The 25,921-nt window shown below is 45.2% G+C and overlaps 2 protein-coding genes across 3 annotated transcripts in view; one reads left to right on the top strand and one right to left on the bottom strand.

Moving 5' to 3' along the window:
• Window positions 1-850: 850 nt before the first annotated feature.
• txnipa (thioredoxin interacting protein a) lies at window positions 851-2,943 on the top strand. The gene is made up of 6 exons (XM_087835087.1): window positions 851-1,237; window positions 1,352-1,427; window positions 1,531-1,678; window positions 1,770-2,129; window positions 2,207-2,509; window positions 2,596-2,943. The coding sequence occupies exons 1-6, from the start codon at window positions 982-984 to the stop codon at window positions 2,641-2,643; spliced, it is 1,191 nt and encodes a 396-aa protein (XP_087691213.1). The 5' UTR covers window positions 851-981; the 3' UTR covers window positions 2,644-2,943.
• A 12,805-nt stretch (window positions 2,944-15,748) lies between these two features.
• The window catches only part of gatad2b (GATA zinc finger domain containing 2B), a 47,668-nt gene continuing 37,495 nt past the window's right edge, over window positions 15,749-25,921 (bottom strand). For both annotated transcript variants that reach the window (XM_087834542.1, XM_087834541.1), the window contains exons 4-11: window positions 24,536-24,667; window positions 23,036-23,164; window positions 21,841-22,011; window positions 21,359-21,710; window positions 20,643-20,845; window positions 19,991-20,095; window positions 19,688-19,898; window positions 15,749-19,052 (exon numbers count right to left, since the gene is read on the bottom strand). In XM_087834542.1, the coding sequence (XP_087690668.1) occupies window positions 18,916-19,052; window positions 19,688-19,898; window positions 19,991-20,095; window positions 20,643-20,845; window positions 21,359-21,710; window positions 21,841-22,011; window positions 23,036-23,164; window positions 24,536-24,667 (1,440 nt within the window). In that variant the 3' untranslated portion in view covers window positions 15,749-18,915. The remainder of the gene's footprint in view (window positions 19,053-19,687; window positions 19,899-19,990; window positions 20,096-20,642; window positions 20,846-21,358; window positions 21,711-21,840; window positions 22,012-23,035; window positions 23,165-24,535; window positions 24,668-25,921) is intronic.

Below are 25,921 nucleotides of genomic sequence, written 5' to 3'. Positions count from 1 at the left end.
GTTTAGTGTTGACCTCGAAACCTTGATTCATTCTTTAAAACAGCTACTGGACAAAAAAGGCTATAGTGAAATTAAAATGTTCAAGAATTAAATATTTCAAAAAAAATATATGTGCCTTATGTATTTTTGTTTTTGCGAGTGATTATAATCTGTGTGTTTCGTTTATTCTACTTTATCAAAGTATTTGGTGATACTGTGAGCTTTCATTTTCATTTTTACTTTTGCCTGTCCCGTTTGGCTCTTTTTCCATCAGAATTATTGCCTAGAGGCAAAGAAAGATGCCCAACGGATTTGCTTTACCAAATGGACCATCCCAGCCTTGCTGTAATGGTCTATTTGATTCACCTTTTATTGTTTATTTTATTTTATTTTTATTTGTTAAATACGGGACAGACTGGGGAAAAGAAAGAGGGAAAGAAAAACAGCGGGGAAGAGGGACGGGGATAAAGGGCAAAAAACATAAGAAATAAAAAATAAGCTGACAAAAACACATCTATCAGATCGACAGCACACAGCGTGCTTTGAGGTAGGAGCTAAAGGGTGTAGTTTGTGATACTGTGAGCTTTCAGGTTTCCATTACATGTGATACTGTACTCATTGTCAGGCGAAGATTTCACACGTTTTAACGTGTTTACTATAAATGCGATGTTCTCTCTGTACTTCCAGTTTCCTGTGCGCGCATCTGCTAAGCACGCTGTACATTCTCCCAGCCACGCGGTGTCCACGCGTTGTTTCGTCGCGCTGATTGGGCAGGGCTGACACAAACAAAGTTTTCTCCACCAATCAGAGCAGTGTGCACGCACTGAGCCACGCTGTTCATTCTGCCTCCTCGTGCCCAGCTCTTAAAAACAGCCTCCCCCCTTTGTTTACAGCAAAGTGAATCGGTCGATCGACGTGTTTGGATTATCGACAGTTTCCAAGGGATTTATTTGTGAAGTTTCACAATTCAGCTCTTTTTCTCCGTTTTCGAGGTTGTCGATCATGGTGGCGATGACGAAGAAAGTTAAAATCTTTCAGATAATCTTTTCCGATCCCAGTAAGACTTTTTACTGCGGCGGAGACACGGTGTCCGGCCGTGTCGAAGTGGAGGTCAGCGAAATGATGCGGGTGTCCTCGCTGAAGCTTCTGGGTCTGGGCTGCGCCAAGGTGGAGTACGCTAAAGGCAAGCAGCGGTGCCGACAGGAGGCCGAGTACCTCAGGCATGAAACGGTCCTGCGGCTGCAAGACCAGCCCACAGGTACGGGATGACCTTTATGCTGGATATCCTGGGATGTGGGTGTTGTAATAATTGTCAGGGCAGCCTGAAAGCTGTGCATGAATAATGCAATAAACGGTTTACTTTCTTTTCCAGACTCTGACGGCTCCGTGGTGTTGAGACCTGGCAACAAGTACGAGTACACGTTTGGATTCGAGCTCCCTCAGCAAGGGTGAGGATGCGCTATGTGACGCATGATTTTCCGTTATCTAAAGAGATGCAGTGCGCACCTCTCCACTGACTTACAAGTGATGGAGCAATAACGGTTCTTACAGGCAGCTGGTGTCGTCATACAAGGGGAAGTTCGGCTACGTTCAGTACTGTGTCAAAGCCGTGATGGAGAGGCCGCAGCAGCCCGTGCTAGAGTGCAAGAAATGTTTCGAGGTGGAGGAGCCGCTGGATGTCAACACCCCAGACCTGCTGGTGAGTTCACGAATGCCAGAACATAGTCAGTGTTTTTGTCATTGCAGCTTGGGCCTGCATAACCCAACACTGTCTTTCTGCTGCTCTTCAGTCTCCAGCAGGCGGCATGAAGGAGAAGAAAGTCACCTGCATGTTCATCCCTGACGGTCAGGTGTCCCTGAATGCAAAAATTGACCGGCGCGGATTCTGTGAAGGCGAAGAGATCTGCATCAATGCGAAGTTTGAGAACACCTGCTCCCGCATTGTTGTGCCCAAGGCTGCCATCATAGCCAAACACACCTACCAGGCAAACGGCCGCACCAAGACCCTACGCCAGAAGCTGTCCTCGGTGCGTGGTAACCACATCATCTCTGGGATGTGCGACGCCTGGCAGGGAAAAACGATCAGGGTACCGAAGATCAAACCATCCATGCTGGGCTGCAACATCATCCGCGTGGAGTACGCTCTGATGGTGAGCCTTCAGTTTCTGAAAGTTTTGGTCTTTATCTCGTAAACATTGGTGTTAATAACTGTTTTTCTACATCGTAGATTTACGTACACATTCCTGGTAGTGACAAGCTGATCCTGGAGTTGCCTTTGGTCATTGGGACCGCCGGTCTGGGCAGCCGCAGCAACAGCGTGAGCAGCCAGGACAGTTCAGCCAGCATGGCGTCCCAGAGCTGGGTGTCTCTCAGGATGCCTTCTGACCCTCCGAGCTACTGCGACGTGACCCGGGACTGCCGCCTCGACCAGCCTCTCACACCTCTCCTTGATGACTTTGACGGCGATGACAGTCCCATCTTTATGAACGCACCAGCCTTCCAGTACCCAGCGCCGCCAGCATACAGCGAGGTAAGCATCTCTGCTAACTTAAAAGTGTCCTGTTAGTAAGAAGTTGCATCCTTGAGGTAACTAAAGGGAATTACGTGTTTTTTCAGGCAGATGAGGAGTTCAACGGCAATGCTCGCATGCTGCCGGTCTGCTGAAGTCTACCAGTGGGAACCGTGGAGCTGTGGTCCACCTGTGAAGGACCAAACTTGAAAACAGGCAGAAGGTCTAAACTCCAGAGGAGGTTGGATGGAGAAGTAAAGGCACGAGTGTGGAGGTGGACAGAAATGTTGGTCGTTTGTTCCATCAGCTGCCTTCAACCTGCTTCATCGCTTATGAGTCTTCCTGCTCGTGCTCCTCAGACCAGAGATGTTGAGGCCCGATGGCACAGTGATCTGCTGCATTTCTGAATAAGCTGCCAGAGACTCTCCATTTACAGCCACTATGACTTTGTTACTGGGCCATCACTGGCCTGCTGTGGCTTTTTCTCATTGCACTCCAAGCCTGTATTTTTACAGGACCATCCTTTCACCAGTCCACTCAGTTTGCATCGCTGTTACGAAATTGTTGGGAACACTGTTGCTTTTCAGAATTACAGCATGTAAATTTCTTCCTTAAATGTCATTAGTGTTACCAGTGTTTGAAAAAAGTCCTTTATTCCTACGTTGTTGCACTTTTTGAGCGCTTTTGACTCCTACTGCTAGAAGACTCTGTTCAGTCGAACAATGTTTTTGATGTGGAGATCTGCAACTTCACAGCTTGGTGACTGGTGCTAATTACTGCGAGTGCCGTCCATACCACACGCTCTCGATGGCACTTTATCTGAGGATCCTTGTATCCGATCTGCAGTTGTCCCAGACAACATTTCATTTAAGAGTTCCACTTCTGTTCTTTCAGGGCGCAGGGAGATCACTGTTAATGACTGATTTGTGAGAAAATATGTTTGTAATACGCTCTTGATACGTGCAGATGTTTTTGTATGAAACCCTATGGGTTCTTTTTTTATTAAAAACTATCCACTCACTTGTCTACCTCCTTTTTTTTCCCCTGGTTGTCAGCTAGAAATTTTTAATCGCTGCAGGTTTTTGTTCCGCTTGCACAAACTCTTTGTGCAGGGAGCCTATGGAGAGGTCTTTAACTGCGTGTGCAGTTATATCTGCCTGTTTCCCTGAGTAGATGACAACAGAAGCAAAGATTAATACAATAAAGGCGTTTAGGTCAAAGAATGGTACTAATTTATATTTCTTTGTATTAAAATGTAATCTGGACCTTTGTTAATAGAAATGCTGGAATAGATTCCACACACTGGAATCGTGACGGGAAATTAGTCAGTGGTTGTTTATGTGACTTGCAGCAGTGTGGCTGAATCTATTTGGTTTCTCTTCCACAGCATGTCTTTATCCTGTCTTCCTTCTCTCACCCCAACCAATCACAGCAGATGGCCCCGCCCCTCCCTGAGCCTGGTTCTGCTGGAGGTTTCTTCCTGTTAAAAGGGAGTTTGGGTTTCTCTCTGTATGTGTTATTGTAGGACCTACCTGACAGTATAAAGCGTCTGGGGCGACTGCTGCTGTGATTTGGTGCTGTGTAAATAAAACTGAATTGCATGTTGATGTTCTCCACTCTATACTACGTGCGTCAGCAGCTATTGCGAGCAACAGATAAGCAAAGTTTGTTTATCTAAGACAGGCTCAGCTCATCTGCTGCTTCACAGCCAACCAATGGCAAATGACGAAAAGTCATGTTTAAGCTTCTCGGAGGCAGTGAAACTTCCTCTGCTCTTTTCCTCTCCCTGGGAAATGACTACTGGAGTGTAATTGTTATTAAAAGTTCACAGCTTGACTTTCAGCCAAGTGAACTTCCCACATTTGGCAAACACTGATAAACACAGTTTGATATTAGAAATATGAAACTGTGGATATAAACTTCATAACAGGGACAGTACAAACCAGCCTCGTGTATGAGGATGATCGGCAAACTGCTTTTAGGCTGCAAGAAGAATGACTTTATTAATATTTTAATATCATTATTAAAACAATAATAAAGAAAGAAAACCACCAGGAAACACTTTTCACTGAAACTCGTATCCAAACACACATTTCTTTTTCTTTTAAACTGGAAAACCTTTTTCGGACTTGACGTGTATCCAGCTTTTGGAACCTTTGCTGAAACTTTTCTCAAAACACAAACCAGTTTCACAAAACAAAGGACTGTTTTGGAACATCGGATCCAAACATACAGTATAACCAGTGATCCGTGTCTCCACAACCTTTTCCCTGTAGAACGGGTGGCTCATTCCCACTATCCCGTTTCATCTAAACGTAGTAAGATGAGTTTAAAAAAAGTTATTATGCTACAACAATTTTTTCCAACTTTTCCACGTTACACCAGCCACACATGCTCCCTGTTACATTCTCGTTCATATGTATATTTTCTGTCTTTGCCAATGTATTTTAATTCAGGTGTTAACAGACATGTTTTATTAAAGAAACACGTGATATATTTAACTTCATATGGTTTAGACTAAAAAAGATAAAAAATTTAGTCCAATTTTTAAATGCATTTTATTTTGTCAATTTGTTACCTTTAAGCAAAATATATGTTTTATTTTAATTAGTTAATTGGGCAGCCCGAGCACAAATGTAGGTGGCTCGCCTCATACAGCTGACAGCTGGTTGGGACTTACACCACCAGCGTTGAGTCGCCTGCAGTGCAGTCTTCAGATCTCCACCCCTGCCTCAGGTGACCTCGCTGGGGCTAACGTCTGGTAAATGGGCTGATGACAGCACCTTTCTACTTTCCCAGAGAACTCAAACATACAACATTCACATTCATTCGTACGAGCACTTGTTTTTTTCTATGCTTAAGTGCTTCCTGTCTAACATTCACACTCTGATATTTGCAGCCAGGGATGACATGCACGCTCAGTAGCAGGTCAACGTCCACCTCCACACGGGACACCTTTAAATCCCTGAAAATGACTAATTATCTGTGTCCAGGCTGTGGGTCAGTCTTTAAAGGCAGACATTATGTTGTTACTAAAAAGGCCGCACTTATCAAGGCCATGAACACAGGAAACTGACTGGGTTTCCCATCAGTATCAGTCGCCTGTACATCTCAGGCCGACTGGTTTTTCATACTTGGTACTCTTGATTCTGCAGTTTGGGAAACCCTGAAAGGTTTTAGGACCCAGGAGACCAAAGTGAGGGCAGCAGGTGCTTTCTTCTGTCCTGGTTGGTTTTAGATGAAGGGACTATTTTAAGCTTGATTCTGGGATATGAGCTCTGAATCACACTTATTTGGAGTTGGAGGTTTCCTGCTGGGGACACTGAGGTGTGATCAGCTACATTGCTGGCAGGCTGTGCCATTAAAAGCACCGTGTGTGTGCAGATAAGGCCTTTTACTCTAATAACACCTTGTTTTGCAAACTCTTAATAATAAAATCATATAAAGATTTGAGCTCTTTATTCGTCCCTGGAGGAGTTTTTAACTGGAAGATAAACGCCTCAGTGTTATAGATTATCTCAAATGAGTCAACAGTGAGAAAGGCCGGGTGTGGCAGATTGGAAGAAGTTGATTTATTGACCCCTGACCAGCCCTACAGGAACTCTCTCTATTCTCTCTTTCTAATGACTTCTTCAAAAACAGGCTCCTCCCATCTCGTCTCACTGAGGCCAACATTTGTCTTTAAGGCAAGAAGAGGAAGACGCCGACCCTGCAGGCCTGTTTGACCTCCATTGTGGTTCCAGTGAAGAAGCTCAGAGACACAGACGGAGACTTTGTAACAACTTAATAACAACAATGAAGATTGGGGCTGGCGGTGCCGAACCCTTCAGGAGATCCTTCATAGTCATAAAAATAAATAAAACTAATGATAATAAATCTGCAGACTTTTGCATCGTGGCTCGTTTTTGGGTTTCACTCTGAGAGATGAAGTAAGGCTGATGAGAAATGTTCTCATGTTCCAGGCATGTGTGTTTGCGGGCAGCTACACCATCGTGTCATCACGCCTCGGTCCATCCCCAGACACCAGCTGTGATTGGCTGAGAGGCCAGAGCACTTGCCCCCTGTCTGACTGAATAAAGGCTAGCATTCACGAGCTGCGTGTTCACACCCACCAAGACACTCACAAAATACCAGCAGCACAAGTACACAGACACTCCCGCCGGTCTCCACCCGATCACTATTTCCTCATCCGCCCATTTTTCTCTCAGCGGAGACGGTGATTCACCACAGGAAGTTCAGTTTGCTTACTGAGCAAGTCTAGTCATGAGCGGGACATCGTGATACAGCTGCCTCAAATAAACACTGATTGCTGAGGCTCTTCCAAAAAAGCCTTTAACTGTAAAAGCTGCCTCTGTAAAGCCTCCATTTATGATGCCTGTGACACAGGCGAGCTCAGGAGTCTGCACGCCGACGTAACCTCGAGCCGACGTATCCGCTGTCTATCCAAAAACAGACTGCAGTGGTTAACAGGACAAGTCATTAGGCCTTCTTATTGTTTTAGACAGGAATGATGTCCAAGCAGCTTCATGTTTTTCCCAGTTTTCCATATGGAAGTGTGACAACAGAAGTAACTGAACAGAACTCGGCCTTCAGTCTGTTTCAGGAAAGGGGAGTGTGGTTGTGCAAAGGCAGAGAAACAAAGAGAGAAGTGACCACTGAAGGAGAAAAGTGGCTGAAGTTGGTGTTTTGCTGCTGTTTGAACTGAACTGACACAAAAGTTGCTTCTCAGAAACCGGACGAGTTTCCTTCTTTCTGTCTGTTCACAGAGACAAACACACGAGAAAAAAGTCTTCTCTGTTTCCCCCAAAACTTGAGGACTGATTGGCTGAAGCCTGTTGCTAAGTGTTCTGTGATTGGTTGGAGTCCTTGTTCATGCGTGGGGCATGCACACAGAGCATGTGGGCGTCTTCGGGAGGAATTTTGTTTTTCTCGTGGCTCCTGGGCGGGACGGGGGACTTTCTGCTTACTGCTGCTCGATGTGCTTTCAGTTTTGATACTTTAGTGGGTTTTTGCCAAACTTACTTTTAAATGGAAGCAAATAAATGATGAAAATGTTGCAGGTTGTTCCCTTTCAGGGAACTCTGACTGTCAAAAAGTCACATGGGTTTAGTCAGCGGAGTCTTTGATATGGTGCAACTGTAAGTCACATGGTTAACCATGTAGTCCTACAGTACTGCATTCTGCTTCATATCCGTGACCAGTTTAGAGTCACCAGTTAAACTGGCATTCATGCTTTTGGGTGGTGGGAGGAAGTCAGGGTCCCCAAAGGAGGACAGCACAGAGGGCCCAGCAGTGATAACAGTGAGCAAGGTCATCGCCATTACAACAGCTACTGTATTTGTGCAAGTTCTAAAGAAACAGTGAGAAAGAAGAAAAGCTGGAAACTGAACCAATGACAGTTTCCCTTGTTGAGCGTTTTGATCATTAGTTGTAGCGTTTGCAGCTTTTCACTCACTGTGGAACAGAAATGTGCACAGACACTCTTCACCTTGACATCCACCTTAATCAGCCGTCTGCCTGCTGCGTGCACGCTCACGCTGACAAACAACAAGCAGGACATGAATCAGCAGATATTTTAAAAATGCAGATGAAGCCGCACAGACATGAACTCTTGTGTTTTTGGGGAGCGTGAGGAAGATATGAACTCTGTATGTGCGGCTGCACATTCAGCAAACCGACCGCGGGATCGTAACCTTCGTGTGTTCTGGGCAGACGCTCTTCAGCTCCGATCAGCACGTTTCATGTGTGCGAGAACAGATTTGATCATTTCTGTGCTGAGTTTTCCAGAATAAACAGACTTTGGTCTGCGAACCTTTGTTTGGACTTCAAGCACATTCAAACAACTGAGCAGCTTGAAAAGATTCACTGAAGGGCAGGAGAGAGGACGTTAGCAGTGACCAAAGTAAGGTGACATGTGACTGAGAGCGTGCACACAGGTGTAGAGCAGGTAAGCCCTTTCATTGGCTGGAGAAACAGACAGCAAATGGATGCCCCTGGAGTTATTATCAATGTTAATGTTTGGTTATCTTGTCGATCTTCTCTACATGTCCCTGGGCGAGCCCTCAGGTCTTCAGCCCAGTTACTCCTGTCTCAGCCTGGATCTGGACTTAAATCTAGGGGTGACCGTGCTTTTGAATCTGTGGAACAACCTTCCCGTCGCTATCCGTGCGTCAGACTCCGCTTTATCTTTTAAATCCCGTTTAAAAACTCATTTATTCAACATAGCTTTTCCATCGAGTTAGCGTCCCTGTTTTATATTTGGTTCAATTTCTTATTTATGTACTTTATCTTTTAGCTACATCTGTTCTTAGTAACTTTGTTCTTATATTCCCTTTTATTGCTGTATAATTAGTGCCCTTAACCTGATGACATATGTGGTACTTTGTTAATAGTCTTTTATTTATTGTCTTAATTTTCCTGTTTTATTGTAAAGCACTTTGGTGAACCGCTGCTCTTTTAAATGTGCTGTACAAATAAAGTTGTGTTGTTCAGTCTCGTCCACTCTGTGTGTCTTACATGGAGATGTTTGCCTTGTGAGGAGTCCACGACAGTTTACGTTAAAATTAAAAAAGTGAGGCAAATATTAGGATAAATTCATGAATACTAATGAATTATTGTTGAGCAGCTGCATACGATAGATGTGGCTGAACTCTTTATTCTAGAGTATATTACAGTGATGGAGGAAGGCTGCGTATCGACTCCACATTAAATCAAAGTTCAGGCTAAACGAGGTTGACAATAAGGAAATGACTCGCTGATGTTTGAAGGTTGTTAAAGTGTGACAGCAGTTAGAGTTCAGTCCATTCAGCACAGAGATGATAACAGACAAACACATTAGAGCAAATGGAGATGAGCGATGTTGCTGTTTCACTGTGTGGTTCGAAGCACTTTGGAAGGTCACACCGCACCACAGTTACACAGTCGAGGTCGTCCAGCTACCGCGTTCCCGTCCTTCAGGCAGATCTATATGTAAACACTCCGAGAACGTCATGTTCCACACAAAGCCGGCCCCGCCCACCGTCACATCATGTACTCTATCAGTGCAGCTGCTTTTTTACAGGTCACATGATTGTGGTTGTGTTATGTAATGACTGTTCGCGGTCTAGACAAAAGGGGAGTGAGATGCAGCTCGTTGTTTTCCTGCATGTGCACAAAGCCTGAAAGACTTCATCAGCTCGTTTAACTGGTAACGGAGCGAGTTCAGTACAATGACAGAAACAGATAAACATGTTTCTGAGGTCGTGTTTATCACCAGCCGTCCAACGGTTCTGTGTGAGCATTTCTGCAAATATCCTGAAGTAAACACGTCTGACAGCCTTATTTTTAGAAAAGTCTATTCAAACTGTGCAGCACCGTTAAAGGAACCTTCTGATACGCTCAAAGGAAGCCGATAAGACTGTTAGCGAGCGCTCAGTAAATACTGCTCTGGGCTGGGAGCTGATTCTGTTATCAGTGGTCTTATGACTGAAAGAGCCATAAAAGCCACAGAGCGCCTTTTAGGATCAATGCTACAATAATATTTAATATTCAGGCAAAAACATTTCTATTCTACTCTGCTTTGTAACTTTGTAACAAACTTTGTAACAAAGTTACAAACTTTGTAACTTTGTTAAAGTTTGTAACTTTGTAACAAACTTTGTAACAGCGCAGAAACAATACTGTAACAGCTGCTCCAAATAACGTGTGTGTGTGTGTGTGTGTGTGTGTGTGTGTGTGCGCGTGTGTGTCCACCAGCCCTGATCCCTGCATGTACCGGTTCATTCAAAGCAGCTCAGAGGATGGCTGTTTAATCAACACAGAAAAATCAGGAAATGACATCATGAAACATGTTAGAGTAAAAACACATTCGTCTGTGCTGGAATGAAGAGAGCTGGGTTCAGATTGAGTCCTGATCAGTCTGCTTCTACTTTTCCTGGAGTCTCTTTCAAGCTCTCCAGATGGAAACTGTTTCCACACAGGTCACATTTCAGCTGACCCGGGAAATGGATTGTTGCTCCAGGCTGCCACCTAGTGGAGAGGACTGCGTTGTGTACATGATATAAACGCTGGTTTAAGTATAGACCCCCTAATCCAGGGGTGGGGCTCTCCAGGCTTCGAGGGCCGTGTGCTTGATCCAACACAGCTGATCTAAAGAATCAGAATCAGAGAGACTTTATTTATTTATCCCCAAAGGGGCAATTAAGGTAGAACGGAGCAGAGGTTAAAGATGAGGGCATGAACAGGCCAAGAATGAGAACCTGGAGGGTTCTGGAGGTGGTGACCACAGTATTCACAGAGGCCAAGGTTTTGAGGCCCTGCCAGGCTGAGTGGAGGTCTCCTGTGGTGAATTTTTTTTCAGCAGTTTTTACGGGCCTCTTGACCTCCCCGTTGACCTCCTTTTTATCCAGTGCAGAGCCGGAAAAGAAAATCCTCTTTTTTCTTTTTAAATTAAGGATTTCCTTGAGCTCCTTGGTGATCCAGGGTTTGTTGTTGGGGTAGATGGAGACTGTTTTTGAGGGGATAATGATAACTTGATGCCCCGCCCCCCAAAATGAATGAAAAGACCAGAGGAAAAGTGGTCGAGGATGCTGCCAAGAGACCTACAGTAACAATGAAGGAGCTGCAGGTTCTGGTCGGTACTGGCTGTGCACTACACGTGACAGCAGTCGGTTGGGTGACAGAAACCTTTTGTCCAAGTCCAGCTAAAAAACAAAAACGGTGCACTGTGATGAGACCGGGGTTGAACGTTTTTTACACAAATCAAACAAGGCAAAAACACCCTCGACCATGGTGACTTTACAGATACAAGTTACTCTTGACCCTGAAAAAGCTTACCAGAAATTTCTCAGCAAGCATATATCAAAGTCTAATTGACGCATGTACAGATCACATTAAACCAACAGGGGCGTGTCCACAAAGAGTCCTGAGAGACAGATCGGCTGAAAGCGCTGCCCAGAGCGCCGTCGCAGAAGAAGAAGAAGAAAGCTGAATGACGTTGACACTTTGAAGCAAATTGTTTCAACCTTTATTAAACATAGCTTGCAAGAGATAAATATTACAAAGTTATTTCCTCCAAAATTAGCTTATTTTTTTTTCAATCAATGCATAATTGTCAATCAACTGGCAGTATTCAAACAGCATTATTTTCTTGACGTTTTTTTTTGAAGACCGTTAAATATCAAGTATGTGCAAAAGGTCAGGATTGATGCAAGTAAAACAAAAATTAGTCTGATTAGTCTCTGGTCCGTTTTATCATTCGTTCCTACTTCCCAGATATTTAAAATTGTCAACACTATGCAAAAAAGAAACAATGATTTTGCAGTTAAATCATTCCCTGCATTAGCAACAACAATTAATAGAAGATAAAGCCAAACAGTACAGTATCATACGTGTTGTATGCTGGTGTCGGCAGAAAAAGTGGTCACTGATTCAGGGCGAAGAAGCTAAACAAACAAAAAGTTTCTACAGTTGGAAGAATCTGCGTCTTAGTGGTTCGTGTATATCCGCGTCCTGCCTGCGTGTAACAAACCGCTGAGCAGTAATCGTGGTTTCGCCAACGTGACGGCGTTCTGACAGCGAGGGCTAGGCCCACCGAGTCCGACCAATCAGAGTGTTTCCATCAACAAGTAATTTGAAGGTATCTAAAGTTTAATGCATCAAAGTATTGAGACCATTCTGAGCTGAACCAGTGAGCACTTTCCTGCAAACGCTAACTAGTTCAAAATAACAGCAAATGCAACCAGCGAGGCCGCTTCAAGAAGCAGAACGGGCGAAAGAAAAAGAATCCCAAACATTTTGCACATTTGTTACACAATAATACACAGTGATCACAAAACGAAATGACAAGCTTCACAATATTCATGGCTTTTTGTTTGCTTTTCTACACAATGTACAACCATTTAATTTCTTTTTTCAGTAACGGAGGAAAAAATGCATATGTACAATAAGTCATTATTACTTAAACCCTAGCAAATATTGTGTCATTTATTTCATAGTCAATATTTTTTTTTTAACTGCGACAGAAAACAAACAAATCCTTAGAATAAAGAATGACTTGAAAATCTAAAAAGTGATGTTGAAAAGAACAAAGTTCAAATACAAAGATGTATAAATGCATCTGCAAAAAGAGAGACGGGAGCTTATTTTGTCATTTAGACTTCGGCTTTGCAGCTGAAGCAGATCGGACCAGGAGCCGGAGCAAAAATAGATTTCAGGTTTCGTTTCGCTACATCCAATTTCAAACGTCGTCTCCCATCCAGCTCAGTCTTTATACACATAGTGCCAGCTCACAGCAGGATCTTGGATCGCTCTCTGTGGACTGTTTGTCACTGGATCATTCTGTAGTAGTGACAGGCAGGTCTGGATTACTTGGACACAACCAGAACGCACAACAAACAAACAAACAAAAAAACGCACAAACACTATACGCGTATAGACGATGCAGGGCTTATTGGAGCCACACGGAGCTTCATCAGCCGACTCAGTACCGATACTTGCTCAGGATTCGTTCAGTAACACTGTAATAAAAGTTGACTGTATCGTACAGCCTTTGTGAGTCAGCGGGTCACTGCAGCGCGACTGTAACAGCTCCCACCTTCATATTTAAGCAAATTTGAGAAACGTACGAGTGTATCAGCCACAATCTGTGGATTTGAACACTGAAGCTTCTATCCCCGTTCAATAACAACATAACACACTTTGATTGTTAGTCGGCTATAAGATGCACGTGTGAGAAAACAGCTGAATTAGTGAGAGGGGAAACTAAAAGCTCTAAAACTGGGAATAAGAGGAAACACTGACTTTTCCAGAGTCATCGTGTGAACTTTCTCTGCTGTAGTCTGAACGTTCAAAGTGCTTTCAGATGCTAAACTCATGTTTTTGGATCGTTTTGCTTCCCACTGTGTTCGACATGCATGACATGGTTTGAACACCTCTGTCATGATTCGGTGCTGCTCTCTTTATGGACCAAAAACTGTCCCGCGTGCAGCTTACAGCTGATTTTCTTGGCTGGGGGGCTCATTAACCAGGAGAAGTTACTGTGACCGACTTGCACAGCTGATGAAGTGCTGAAGCTCTTTAGAGAGAAGCTGTATTTTTGGTCTGCTACCATCGCTTCTCTTGCTCGTACGTTCACACGTGCCTTTTACTTGAACACAGCGGTGCTTTAAGCTAAATGCTGATGTCAAGCTGCAATGTGTGAATCCTTTTAAAAAAGGAGCCGTTCATGTGCATCAGCAAACAAACACTTTTCAGTGAGCTGAGTGCAGTTATGCAGCTGCAGCAGAAACCAGAGAAACAACTGTAACCTGTGACATTCAAACACCGCACACAAACCGAGGTAAACGTTTCTGTGAGGAACATCAGCTGGTACCCGAGAGCTGAAGAAATCCAACATGGCGGCCAGAGGTCGTGTCAGGTCGTGTGGAGTCCTTTGCAACAGGTCAGCCATGTTTCACTATGCGTTAGTCCAAGGTCTCGATCAATAATCTGAATCTGCTGTGATGCTGTCGCAGACCATCATCAGTAATCTGCGTCAGACTTCACATCACAGATTAAGTAGCAACAGCTGCTAGTTTGAGACGACTCTCGGTCGTCCTGTAAGGACGGACAGCGTGCTGTGAAGAATACTGCACATCACCTGAACACTGCTTGAAATACTCGTGTTGTCACCAACAACACCAAAGACCTGAACACGTTCTTCTTGCTTAGATTATGAGGCTTCGACTGCAGTCTGAATGATGTATTTGTCATAACCTGCTGTCACACAACGCCGTTACAGTTATGAAGATTCATGTTCCCTCCCAAACCTTCAACACCACCATACAGTTATTTCCAGAGGTTGTTGGACCATGAATTTATCCTTTCACACAACGACAGTCGACTTTAAACCAAACCAAGATGTGACAAAACCAGACTTTCTGATTTCATTGACAGAAGTGCTGCATTGACTGTTGACTGAAGGGTCAAAAGTAACTGGACAACTGACAGACGAGCAGATTCGTGACTCCCTCATTACTCCCTGACACAGGAGGAAACAGATGTGGAATTAATGGTGAATGTTGAACTTGTACTTAGCTGATCATGGGAACTCTCAGCATGAGCATGGAGGTGGTTACGCTCCATCAACCAGGACAGATGAGATACTTACAAAGAAAATCTAAAAGCAGGTGGAGGCAGCGTACGTATGTACAGAAACATCCGGATGAATTCTGCAGGATCTCTCTGCTCAGATTTAGCCAAATGCTCCAAAACTGACTGGATGACACCTCAGTGCACATGGACAATGTCCCGAACATACTGCATGGACAACCCTGGAGCTTTCCTGAGACAAAGAAATGGGACATTGATCCCAACCCAACAAATCTGAAGGCAAACACACAAAAAGCAGCTGAAGGCAGCTACGGCCTGGCAGAGTATCATGATGTCCGTGGGTTGGAGACTTCAGGCAGTCTTCGACAGCACAGGGTTTCAGTGAAGTATTAAAAATAATCCTGACATTTAAAATTACAGCAGTCTGTCCAAATACTTTTGAGCCTCTGAAAGATGTAAAAAAGATTCAACAGGTGATGCAGTATTTCTGTTTAAAACAAAGTCTGCATTTCAACAACACCTTGATTTTAAATCCACTGTGATGGTCGACTAAGGCAAGACAAGCTGTCTGTAGGTGTCCAACCAGAATCTAACACTGCTGTTATGACGGCTGTTGTTACGTCTCAAACTAACTGATGAAGCAGCTGTCCAACCTGTGTAAAGACCGACTGGGTTTGGGCAGGTTTAGAGGTTTTGTCCGGAGCAAAACCATCGACGTCTTCGTGGAAATACTTCAAATGGTTTGTGAAAACACACACTGACATGATAAATAGATAAAAGTGGATTAACACCATCAGATGCTCAGTTCTGTTCATATGACAGAACCGCAGTTTTCAACCTGTCTCCAAACTCCAAAACTATGTTGGAAGAAATCACATTTCCTGACACTTTGGAAACTGCACATCACTGCTGCAGCGTTGCTGCTTATGGAAAAGCCCAGTGACAGTCATGTCACCAACTTTCACCATTTCTTATCCAGAGCACAGATGGGCTGTAGCGTTTGAGGTGAAGCCTGAAACAGGCGAAGAGTCTGTTCTTAATAACATTGAACGATTGGTTCTTCTCACTATCTTCACTATCGTGTGTAACATGCCAAAAGTTCTCCATCTGAACGACGAGTGCTGTCACTTTAACCAATGGGAAACATTACCGATCCTGGGACTGAGATGGAATTTGGTTTGCAGTAAGAACAACAACAGATCATTTTACACAAACACAAATTAAGGGGCAGCTGTAGCTCGGAGGTCGAGCAGGAGGCCAACTACTAACCAGAGAGTCGGTGGTTCAAACATCCTTGGGCAGGATACTGAGCCCGAGCTGTGCCCGATGCATCCATCACAGTACGAATGTTAGATAGAAAACATTTGAGCAAAAAGAGGGTGGATGAGGTTACGTTGTATAAAGCGCACAGAGTGCTCAGGTACAGTAGCAAAGGGCTGCGTAAGAACCGCTCCATTACCAACGGCACACTTGCTGCAGTGAGAACGGGGTGCAGGCCTGACACTGGGCTCTGTGAGGGTTATGTGTCAGGATGAGTGCAGTAACTCCATCTTCTAGATACATGTACAAACTGGACACCAGTGAAATGAAAGCTGGGACTCAGGTCCAACATCTGCAGAGAGTAAATTAGGATTTAGTCATTTATCAACGAGTGTCTCTTTCAGCTTTTCTCCAAACTTTATTCAGTGTGTTCGATAACTTCTTCGTGCACGTTTCAAAGGAGGAACAACTGGAGCCTGACTGGAGGTGACACCAGCAGAGCAGGTGGCAGCTGTAGCTCAGGTGGCAGAGCAGCTCACCTACTAATCAGAAGGTTGATGGTTTGATCCCAGTCTGCTCCAGTCTGCATGCCAAATATCCGCACCCCAACCAATCACAGCAGATGGCCCCGCCCCTCCCTGAGCCTGGTTCTGCTGGAGGTTTCTTCCTGTTAAAAGGGAGTTTTTCCTTCCCACTGTCGCCAAAGTGCTGCTCATAGGGGGTCATATGATTGTTGGGTTTTTCTCTGTATCTATGAAGCGCCTTGAGGCGACTTTTGTTGTGATTTGGCGCTATATAAATAAAATTGAATTGAATTCCTGGGCGAGATACTGACCCCAGGTTGCTCTCCGATGCGTCCATCGGAGTGTGAATGTGTGTGAATGTTAGTCAGACAGCACTAAACACTAATCAACAAGTCGTGTGAAGAGCTTTGAGTGCTCAGAGCAGAAAAGCTACCAGTCCATTTAGCACTGGGTCATGCTAACATGCTAGCTGAGCTATTTCAACAAAGAGACGTTCCAAACAAACCTGTTTTCATCGACTTCCTCCTGTTTATGTTGTCAATAACAGAACAAGTGACAAATAACACCATCAAGACCAACGTTAGCTCTGCTGTGATGTCAGCACGCTCAGGGATAGAAGCAACATGTAGTCGTCCTGTCGTGGCTTCAGGTAACGGCTTTGTTAAGAAGCCCACAAAGTTTAGCTTTCGTCATCACAGCTGACCAATAAGAGTGGAACTGGAATTTTGGAAGGCGGGCTTTAAAGCGACGGAAACTCAAACGGAGCATTTGTAGAAGTGCAGGATCATAAAGTGTTTTTGAACATTAAAAGCATGTAAACATCTTTTGGGGAGCCTGTAAATAAAACAAAACGAGAAACACAAAACACACACCTCACGGACTCTGGTTCGCTGTCAGCCAGCATCCAGACCGCAGCCACTCTCAACTCTTCTCCACACAAACGTCTAATTTGAAATATGCACAGGGCTCCTCTGTAGAGGAAACGTGTGCAGAGCATTCACACGATGATTGAGCCGTGCCTCTCCTTAAAAGATAAAATCCACATCCTTTTTCTCTGAAGCTAGCTATCTATACATAATCCATACAGACATTTTAATAGTTTCTGTTTTATGTTGATTATTATCGTCTCCGGCAGCCGTACCTCTCAGATACGCAACCGTTTTATTAGGAGACGCCGCATAAAGTTTAAACGAACAAACGAAAAGGGATGAGGTAGGGATGGGAATAGTAGTTAGGGTTCGGGAATGGGTGTTGCACAACATTTAGAAAATAATCTAAAAACCAAAATATAAAAAGAAGAAGAACCCAGATTTGTAGTTACAGAGTCTGTGGTTTGGACGCACAAAATGCGCTTCCACCTTTAGCTTTGAGGTCTTTTTGCTCAAAGAACACGCGACGCCACGAGGAACAGCGGGGTCAAAGGGTTCAGTCTGTGCATACTGAACAGCCGAAGGGTTGGGGTGGGGAGTATGGTGGTGGTTTAGTAGGTCACTGGCAAATAGTGAAATGGGATGAGACCAACAGAGCATCAGCAGGCGAATACTTGGCAGGTACGCAGACGACACGCCCGTCGGCTTCCTTCTCGCTGGAGTTTCGACTGACTGCTGGTCTCCTGACGAGGCAGGTGGTAAACTGCTGTGACTGTCCATCGTGATTAGTACAACTTAAGCATCATCCAGCATAAAAAAGTGTTACTGTTTCAATCTGAAATGAAGAACCTGATAAGAAGCTTTTCGTGAACGACGGTGGAAGCGAAGGTTATCCGAACACTGATCACACGGGTTTTCTTTTGCTTCCAGTTCGTCAACTCCGTCGGTGGCAGAATCTCCGGCGCTGTCCTGAAACTTAACGTTAGCATATCAGAATTTTGGCTGAGTGTCGCTGTGAAGCAGGCCCTTTCAGGGAGATTGTACAGGTGTGGCTGCTCTGCCGCTCCCTCCTTCCCTCCCTCCACGTTTTCCATTTTTAAAATGGGTTCTTCATCCTCTTTTCAAGAGCATGCAGAGCCTCAAACCGTCTGTTTTTGTACCCGTCGGGATTTCAGTTTCGTCCGAGTCGAGACTATTTTACAAAGCTTGTAAGTTGCATAGCAACCAGAACGCATCATCTTGATCTTCTGTTACTAGCAACGATCGCAGCTAAGCTTTAGGACAAATTATAAAGAAAAAAAATGCTATATGACAACGACAGGCCGTCACTACCCAGAGTCAAAGATAACAGCAGAAAACAAACGATCAAAAGGAGAAAGCATAATGAGTAATAGTAACAGAAGCAAATATGGTAGTTGTAGGAATAATAATGCTACCACCAGTTATAATAAGGGGAATTATAATTCTTAAATAGACTGAAGAAGAAGGATTTTACTATATTAAGAGCATGTCAAATGCACTGGTCGTTTAGAGTCCTCGTCCAACTCGGTGGGGTTTTTATGGGTCAGTTTAAGGTAGGCACATGGACAGGCACTGCATGCGATGAGAGGTGAAGAGGAGAGGGGATCGACTGATTTAGGAGTGCTTCGGTATGGTTTAGGTATGAAGATGAAGGTGGCTTCGAGGGGCAAGAGCTGGACAGGGCTCATTTCTGTCCAGTGATCGACTGCGATATGGATCGAGGCGGGATCATGTCCAACAGGTACTCCCTCTGCCGGTCTGCTAAGCTGGAGCTCTTATGGGCTCCGACAGCCGCTGGGTTCAGATAGGCGATGTTTAACCCTGTGGAGCAGAAGGACAACGTTCAGAGGAGATGAAGACTTTGTAGAGTTTAAGGCTCAAACATGTAAGTGACCTTTTGTTTTGTTGCTGTTGACATGAACTAGCCTGACGCTCCGAAACTTCTTTTATTTTATACGTTTACTAGAATTGTTTTAAAGTAAAGAAACAGCAATAAAACTAAATCGACACAGAGGTGGACTCAGCGAAACATCTGCATCCTCTCGTTTGTTTGAATGATTGACCCCAGATAACCGTCACACCTGCCTCACTCTCACTCACATCCACGTAAACAAGACTGCACTCAGAGTTGTTCCCAGGCTTACTCCTCTCCAGTATCAGTCGACCCCACCCCTCCAACCCCAACACCCAATCATATGCTTTCTATAAAGCCACAGTGTAACTCCTCCTGACCTTCTGACTTGCTGATAGCACGTCTCTGCTAAAGCTAATGTTAAAGACCTTGGTGGATGCTGATTTGATAGTTTCTGAGCTGTCGTGTTTACAGACAGAAAGACAAAACAACGTCCTGGGTGGAGCCAGTAAACCTACGAATGGCTGATGTTGACTAAGATGCACAGCAGGAAACAACACACACACACACACACACACACACACACACACACACACACAGGTACCTGGGATGTTGTAGATCTGCCGACGGTTGTCGTGCTGCAGTCTGTTACTGCTGCTGTTGCTGCCGCCTCCGCTGCCGCCACAATGCTTGGCGCTGGTCATGCCCATGAGGCTGCTGGCCACAGAGAGCTGGGAGGCCTGGGCGAAGTTGGACAGGACCCCTCGTGCCGAGTTCGACAGCCCCTGCTGCAGGGAGGCCTGAGGCTGGGACGCCTAAGAACCAGAGATTTGCGAGTTATTGCTTGAAGCACATTTGGTTTGGAACACACACACGAGCACCACACGTCTCCTCTGCTGGAACGTACCTGGCGGAGGGCATGATGTCGGATCATGGAGTCAGACTTGGAGGCGTTGGTAGGGACTGAGCTGGGAGAGAGAGCAGCCTGCTGCTGCAGCCTCTGTTCGATCTCCTAACAAGAGAAACACATTCAGGTGCATCGGTGCCACCGTGTTCTTACATTCAACGACTCCACAATCACCATCAAATACTCCAGCTGTGTTTGGGGGTTCAGGTGTGGTAACAAAGAGACTGCAAACAGGATCACATCTTATCTGAGTAACTTCAGCACCAATTCAGGGGTTTCAGTACTGAGAAGCTCTGGAGCACTTTTAACTTTTTTAAAATCAGCTGCTCACAGCAGACGTGTTTATCCAGATGCTGCCAATGAAGTGAAAACCCTGGGGTAGCCTAGCTAGCTGACACCAGCGTTTTAGGGTGAAGCCAGGTGAGGCTCTGCTGAGTCGACAGCGTGCTCATTAGTGACTCGGATGTTTACAAACATGAAACCGTGTCCCTATTGGCACATTTTAGACGACACTAAAATGTGCCAATCATTTATTTATCACTTTGCTACCAACACCAGACGACAACACTCTGTGTGGCTACACAGTAAAACTGTGACAGTGACATAAACAAACTTAGTGAGAGGAAGAATCAGCCAGCATGACGCTGCTAACCTGCTCCTGTTGTAAGGCCTTCACAAAGGCATTCTTCAGCCTGTTGGTGTGCTCGGCCTTCAAAGCCTTTTTCTGATTGGATGTCATGCACTGCTCGCAGAGGATCCTCCCACTCTTCTCCTGCTTCCAGTGGGGGGTGAAGTCAGTTCTGCACTGGGCGCAGAAGAAAGGCTCCAGACGGGCCAGCGTCCCTCTGAGTTTACCTACAGACACGACTCAGTTATCAATGACAGAGCTGCAGCGACGGGCGGCGCTCCGGCAAACGCACACCCAGAATTTACAGACAACCCATTTAAAGTCATCACAACACTCCTGAAACAAACTGAAGGCACTTTGTTCTGCTCACAGCTGAGCAGACAGGTGTAGCCGCCTTTATTCAGACCTTTAAAGGCTGACAGAGTAAAAAAGGCGGAGCTACAAGGATGGAGCTGGATTCAGGGACAATGATTTCTCAAACATACGAGAAGAACTTCCTGCTTCTGGCTCTGCTAAGCCGTGATTGGTTATTGCAACAAACTATGGACAGAAGAAACAACAGCACCACCTGCTGGCGAGATTTAGTCTTTATAATTATTATCAAAATGGTCTCTGGGTCATGCTCACACAACCAAACACTTATTTATTTAAATATAGCGTATTCATGGTTTGTCTATCAGTTCAGTATAAATCAAAGATTTGCTGTAGATGTTTCCTCCCCAATATCAGGTTTTACTTACCCTGACTGTCGAGCACACTCTGCACCACCTCCTCGAGGCCCACCATGTAGATGAACTCGCTGTTGGCGGCAGAGGGCAGGAAGTGCAGGAGGGGGGCTGGGGGTTTGGGTGGAGGGATCTCCAGTAAGGTTTTCTCCAGCTGCTTCCTTAGGGCCAGCTTGGCTGCCGCCTGACTGCTCGCCTGGTCTGCCATGGAGCTCACCGCTCCGCTGGCCGAACCGGACATGGTGGACGGGCTGACGGCCGAAGCTCCGCCCAGGCCGCCGGCCCCAGCTGCTGCCGCTTGCATGTGGGCCAGGTTCATGTACATGGCGCTGGAGCCTGAGCGCTGGGAAGCTGCCACCTGACTGGCCTGCAGAGAGATATACATCCACACATGTAAAGGGTTTGATCAGTGATCTGTCTCCAGGCTCCCACCAATCAGCACACACGTTCACACCTTTCTCAAACGAATGCTTTAGCCCAGGTTGGTTTGACTCTACCTGCTGGTAGCTGACAGCGTTAGCCAAGCTGTTGGAACTGGAACGAGACATCCCAGGTTTGGACGCGACCCTCTGGCCCTGCAGCTGGGCAGGGTTGGGTGCTATCACTCGCTGAGACATCAATATGGGGGGCAGGTTTGCATTAGCCGCTGACCGGATGACTGTGTGACCCTGCAGACAGGAGAAGGGCAACAAAGGGTTTCATAGTTCAGCAGAGATCAGAGATGCAAATGACACTTGCTCACCTGTTTTACGGTAAATGATAATGTAACCACGGCTCATTCACACGTTCTTCTATGTTTAAGTGTTTTTTTATCCACCGCAGCTCAAAGTTTTATCTGGAGCTAAAAATCCAGAAGATTTTGTTTTTTTCCCTTTTGAGTCTCTTAACTGAAAGCTTTTTACAAACGGGTACGTATCATTGGCTAAAAGATGAAAACAAGACCGTACTTGGTAAGAACATTCCTCTACAGTGAGTGGTGCAGCCACCAACGAGGCGATGAATCATCTCAGTAACTCAGATCAGAGACGTGGATTCAGTCTCAGAGAAAACTGACATTTTGCTAAAGACATCAACAAAAGGTGGGAGCTCAGCGTGCAGAGCCATCTCTGTGAGTACTCCACATGGTGAAGTTTAAAATGTGACTACAGATAAAAAGGAGACATTTCAGACTCCATCACTGTCCTATATGGTCACATGGTCACATGACCCTTTCTTACAGCCAAAACGTCGAAGGTTCGTTTACAGCAGCGGTTCCCAACCCCCGGGCCTCGGACCGGTCCCGGTCCGTGAGTCGTTTGGTACCGGGCCGCGAGAGTTGAGGCTCAGGTGTGAAATGTTTGGTTTTCAGGGTTTTTATCGGTTTTTAGCGTTATTTTGTTATTGTTTTTATTGTTTACTCAGTTTTCCTGGGTCTTTTCACGTGTGTTATGAATAAATCTTCTTTTTTTCGGTACCGGTACTAGTTTTATTTTGTTGTATTTATCCGCGACACCTTAAAGGCCGGTCCATGAAAATATTGTCGGGCATAAACCGGTCCGTGGCGCAAAAAAGGTTGGAGCTGGTTTACATGATAGACACTGAGTGACTTCTGTAGTTCTTTTTCTTTCTTTGTGAGTCAAAGACGTCATTTAAAGTCAGCACGGCTGGTTTAAGGTGCAACAATCACACACACACACTCACACACACACACACCTGTGCAGTGCGGAGGTTCTGGGGCTCAGGGTTGTGTAGACCTGGCCTCACAGGTAGCTTCCCCAGGACAGGAGAGCTGTGGATGGGAGGAGGCTGCACAGATGACGCAGCATTCTGGACCACTGGGACCTGCAGGAGAGCAACGATGAACCAGGACGGGAACGTCTCAGACTGATGTTCTGGTGCTTTCTTTATATTAATGTTTACTGCATATGATTTAGAGCAGGGCTCTCAAACTAAACGAGACACTGCTGCACTGTTGTCTCATGTGAGGGCAAACAAAAACAAACAAAAACAAACAAAAACAAACAAACAAACACTCACAAATCTCTCCTAAAATGTCGTTTTGTTTAAAAATAACAAGACAAATCTTTTTGTTCGTATTTTTGTTCGTATTTAACAAAGGTGCAGACATAAGTGTGCGCATTAGTTTGTGAGTCTGTCAGTGAACTAACACACCCGTCATGTTTGTGTCTCTGCTCGTGTCGCCTTCATATTCAATCGTTTGAAGGCAAGTTTATTTGTATGGCACAATTCAACAACAAGGTGATTCAAAGTGCTTTACACAGACATTAGAAACAAAAACAAATAAAAAGCAGGATTTAAAATTGATTAAAACAAGCAAACAAACAAACAAAACAGATAAAATCAGTAGTTAAAATGTAAGTTTTGAGTGCTGATTTGGTGCTTTATTCAAATGCAGCTGAGAACAGGTGAGTCTTCAACCTGGATTTAAATAAACTGAGTGTTTCAGCTGATCTGAGGCTTTCTGGGAGTTTGTTCCAGATATAAGGAGCATAAAAGCTGAATGCAGCTTCTCCGTGTCTGGTTCTGACTCTGGGAACTGATAAAAGACCGGATCCAGATGACCTGAGGGATCTGGAAGGTTCATACTGGGTCAGGAGGTCACTGATGTACTTTGGTCCTAAACCATTCAGAGCTTCATAGACCAGCATCAGAACTTTAAAGTCTATCCTCTGACAGGCAGCCAGTGTAAAGACCTCAGAGCTGGACTAATGTGGAGTTTGAAGAACTTTTCAACATTTCACTCAACAACAAACAAAATCGTCACTTCAACAGTCAAACTGCATTTTATGTCTACAGGTCCGTATACGGGGCAGCGAGCAGGGGGCTGCGAGTGGCCCCCGAGCCACGGCTTTGGGAGCCCTGACTTAAACAATATTACAGTCCCGTCTGCAGCTCAGGGTACAAACATGTTTCAATACTGATCCTGCACTATCCACTGTCTATACAGGTCATGCTCTCCTGATATAAACTATTATTATTATGTTAGGATCAGTCTATGAATATATTTGTTAAATTATTGAAATATTAACAAACTGCTGCTGTGATTAAATAAGACACTGAAGCCTCCTTTGGCACCAAATAAAAGTGACTTGAACTGAACCCACGTAACCATGGCGAAGGCACCACAGATGCAAAGAGCTGCAGAGCTCCAGCAGTGGCCTTGTGTGAGAGTGTGGCGTCAGCAGCACTCACCTTCTGGACCACGTTCTCCTTCTGCATTTGACTCTGCCTGAGCTTCTTCAGCAGCACGAGGCGAGCCTCCTCCAGACGAAGCTCTTCTCTTAGAGCTTTGATCATCTGCTGCCTCTCCTCTCCCGTCTTCCCCTGGTACAAACGAGCACACAGAATTAGAGAGGCACACTATATCCGCACATAAGACCAGAGGCGACTTTGAGCTCGTTGAACTCAACAGCCAGTCTGTATAAACCAGACTAAACCTGCACAGAAGCTGCAGTTTGAACAGCGCGTCGCGTTCCTGCATCGACAGGATGTGACTGCAGAGTAAACAGGACACGTTGGGCTGAAATATTCTTTTGTGCAAAGTCAAAAGCAGCGATTTAAAACCTGTTTACTTCAAGAAAAAGTGATTTTGATTCATTCACAGGAGTTTTGCTGCCTTCATGCATCTGCAGTAACGTCAGTACTGGTGTTTAGACACATCTGTATTCATGTTTCCATGACAGCCTGTGGAAACATGCAGCTTTCACACATGTGACACTGACTATTATATTTGTTGTTGTTTATTGTCCACCTGCGTTTCTTCTTGTCCTTAGCGGGTGACCAGCGGCGGTGGTCAGCACGCTGCTGTAGGTGCCGCAGGTTCTCTTGCTTGACCAACGATTATCTTCCACGCTTTCGATCTAAGGCGATGGTTCTTCCTGCTCGAGGTCAAGTCGAAGGGCCTTCAAATCATCCTGGATGCGTTTCATCCATGTCTTCTTTGGTGCATTTCGATACACCCTCCAATCGGTGGGGCGGGTCAACCAGAGTAGGCCGTGGGGGTAGCGGCTCGGGTCCATTCGACAAATGTGGCCAAACCAATGGAGTCGGCGGCGCTGGATTAAGTCGCCGATCGTCGGTTGGCTGCCGCAGCTGGTGAGGATGGTGTCATTCGAATGACGGTCGCGAAGGGAAACGCCGAGAATGCATCGAAAGCAACGCATTTGGAAAACTTCGAGCTTGCTCAGGTCGTGTTTGAGCATCGTCCACGTCTCTGCGCCGTGAAGTAGAATGGGCCACCTGCGTTTACTCTGATTACTCTGCTCGCCTAAAACAGCTGCTGACAATGACGTCCTCTGCTTTGCATCTATAATCAGACTCATTATAGTCCATCCACCACTTTGATCACACTCTGGATCTTCTGACATACAGGATGAAATTACAGCAGATGTCTTTTGGAAAGTGACTCCTCCACTGGTCCTTTCTTGAAAACCTTGTGACAACACCGCACAGAGAAGCTACCCAAGCTCTACTCCCACACAAGTCCATCACCTCCTTAAGAGAACAGAATTGCCTTTTACTGTCATTGTACATGTACGAATGATTGGTTGTGTTAACAGCTGCTGTGAAAAAGAAAAG

This window comes from Neolamprologus brichardi, chromosome 22 (assembly GCF_056152115.1).
Source record: "Neolamprologus brichardi isolate AB-2024 chromosome 22, ASM5615211v1, whole genome shotgun sequence".
NCBI classification, from domain to species: domain Eukaryota; kingdom Metazoa; phylum Chordata; class Actinopteri; order Cichliformes; family Cichlidae; genus Neolamprologus; species Neolamprologus brichardi.
Note: the sequence above shows the minus strand (reverse complement) of the source record. Positions and strands in the feature narration are given on the sequence as shown.

Coding starts and splice junctions, on each gene's coding strand:
- txnipa (XM_087835087.1), top strand. CDS start 982: ATGGTGGCGATGACGAAGAAAGTTAAAATCTTTCAGATAATCTTTTCC. Junction 1,428..1,530: donor TTCGAGCTCCCTCAGCAAGG/GTGAGGATGCGC, acceptor CGGTTCTTACAG/GCAGCTGGTGTCGTCATACA. Junction 1,679..1,769: donor TCAACACCCCAGACCTGCTG/GTGAGTTCACGA, acceptor GCTGCTCTTCAG/TCTCCAGCAGGCGGCATGAA.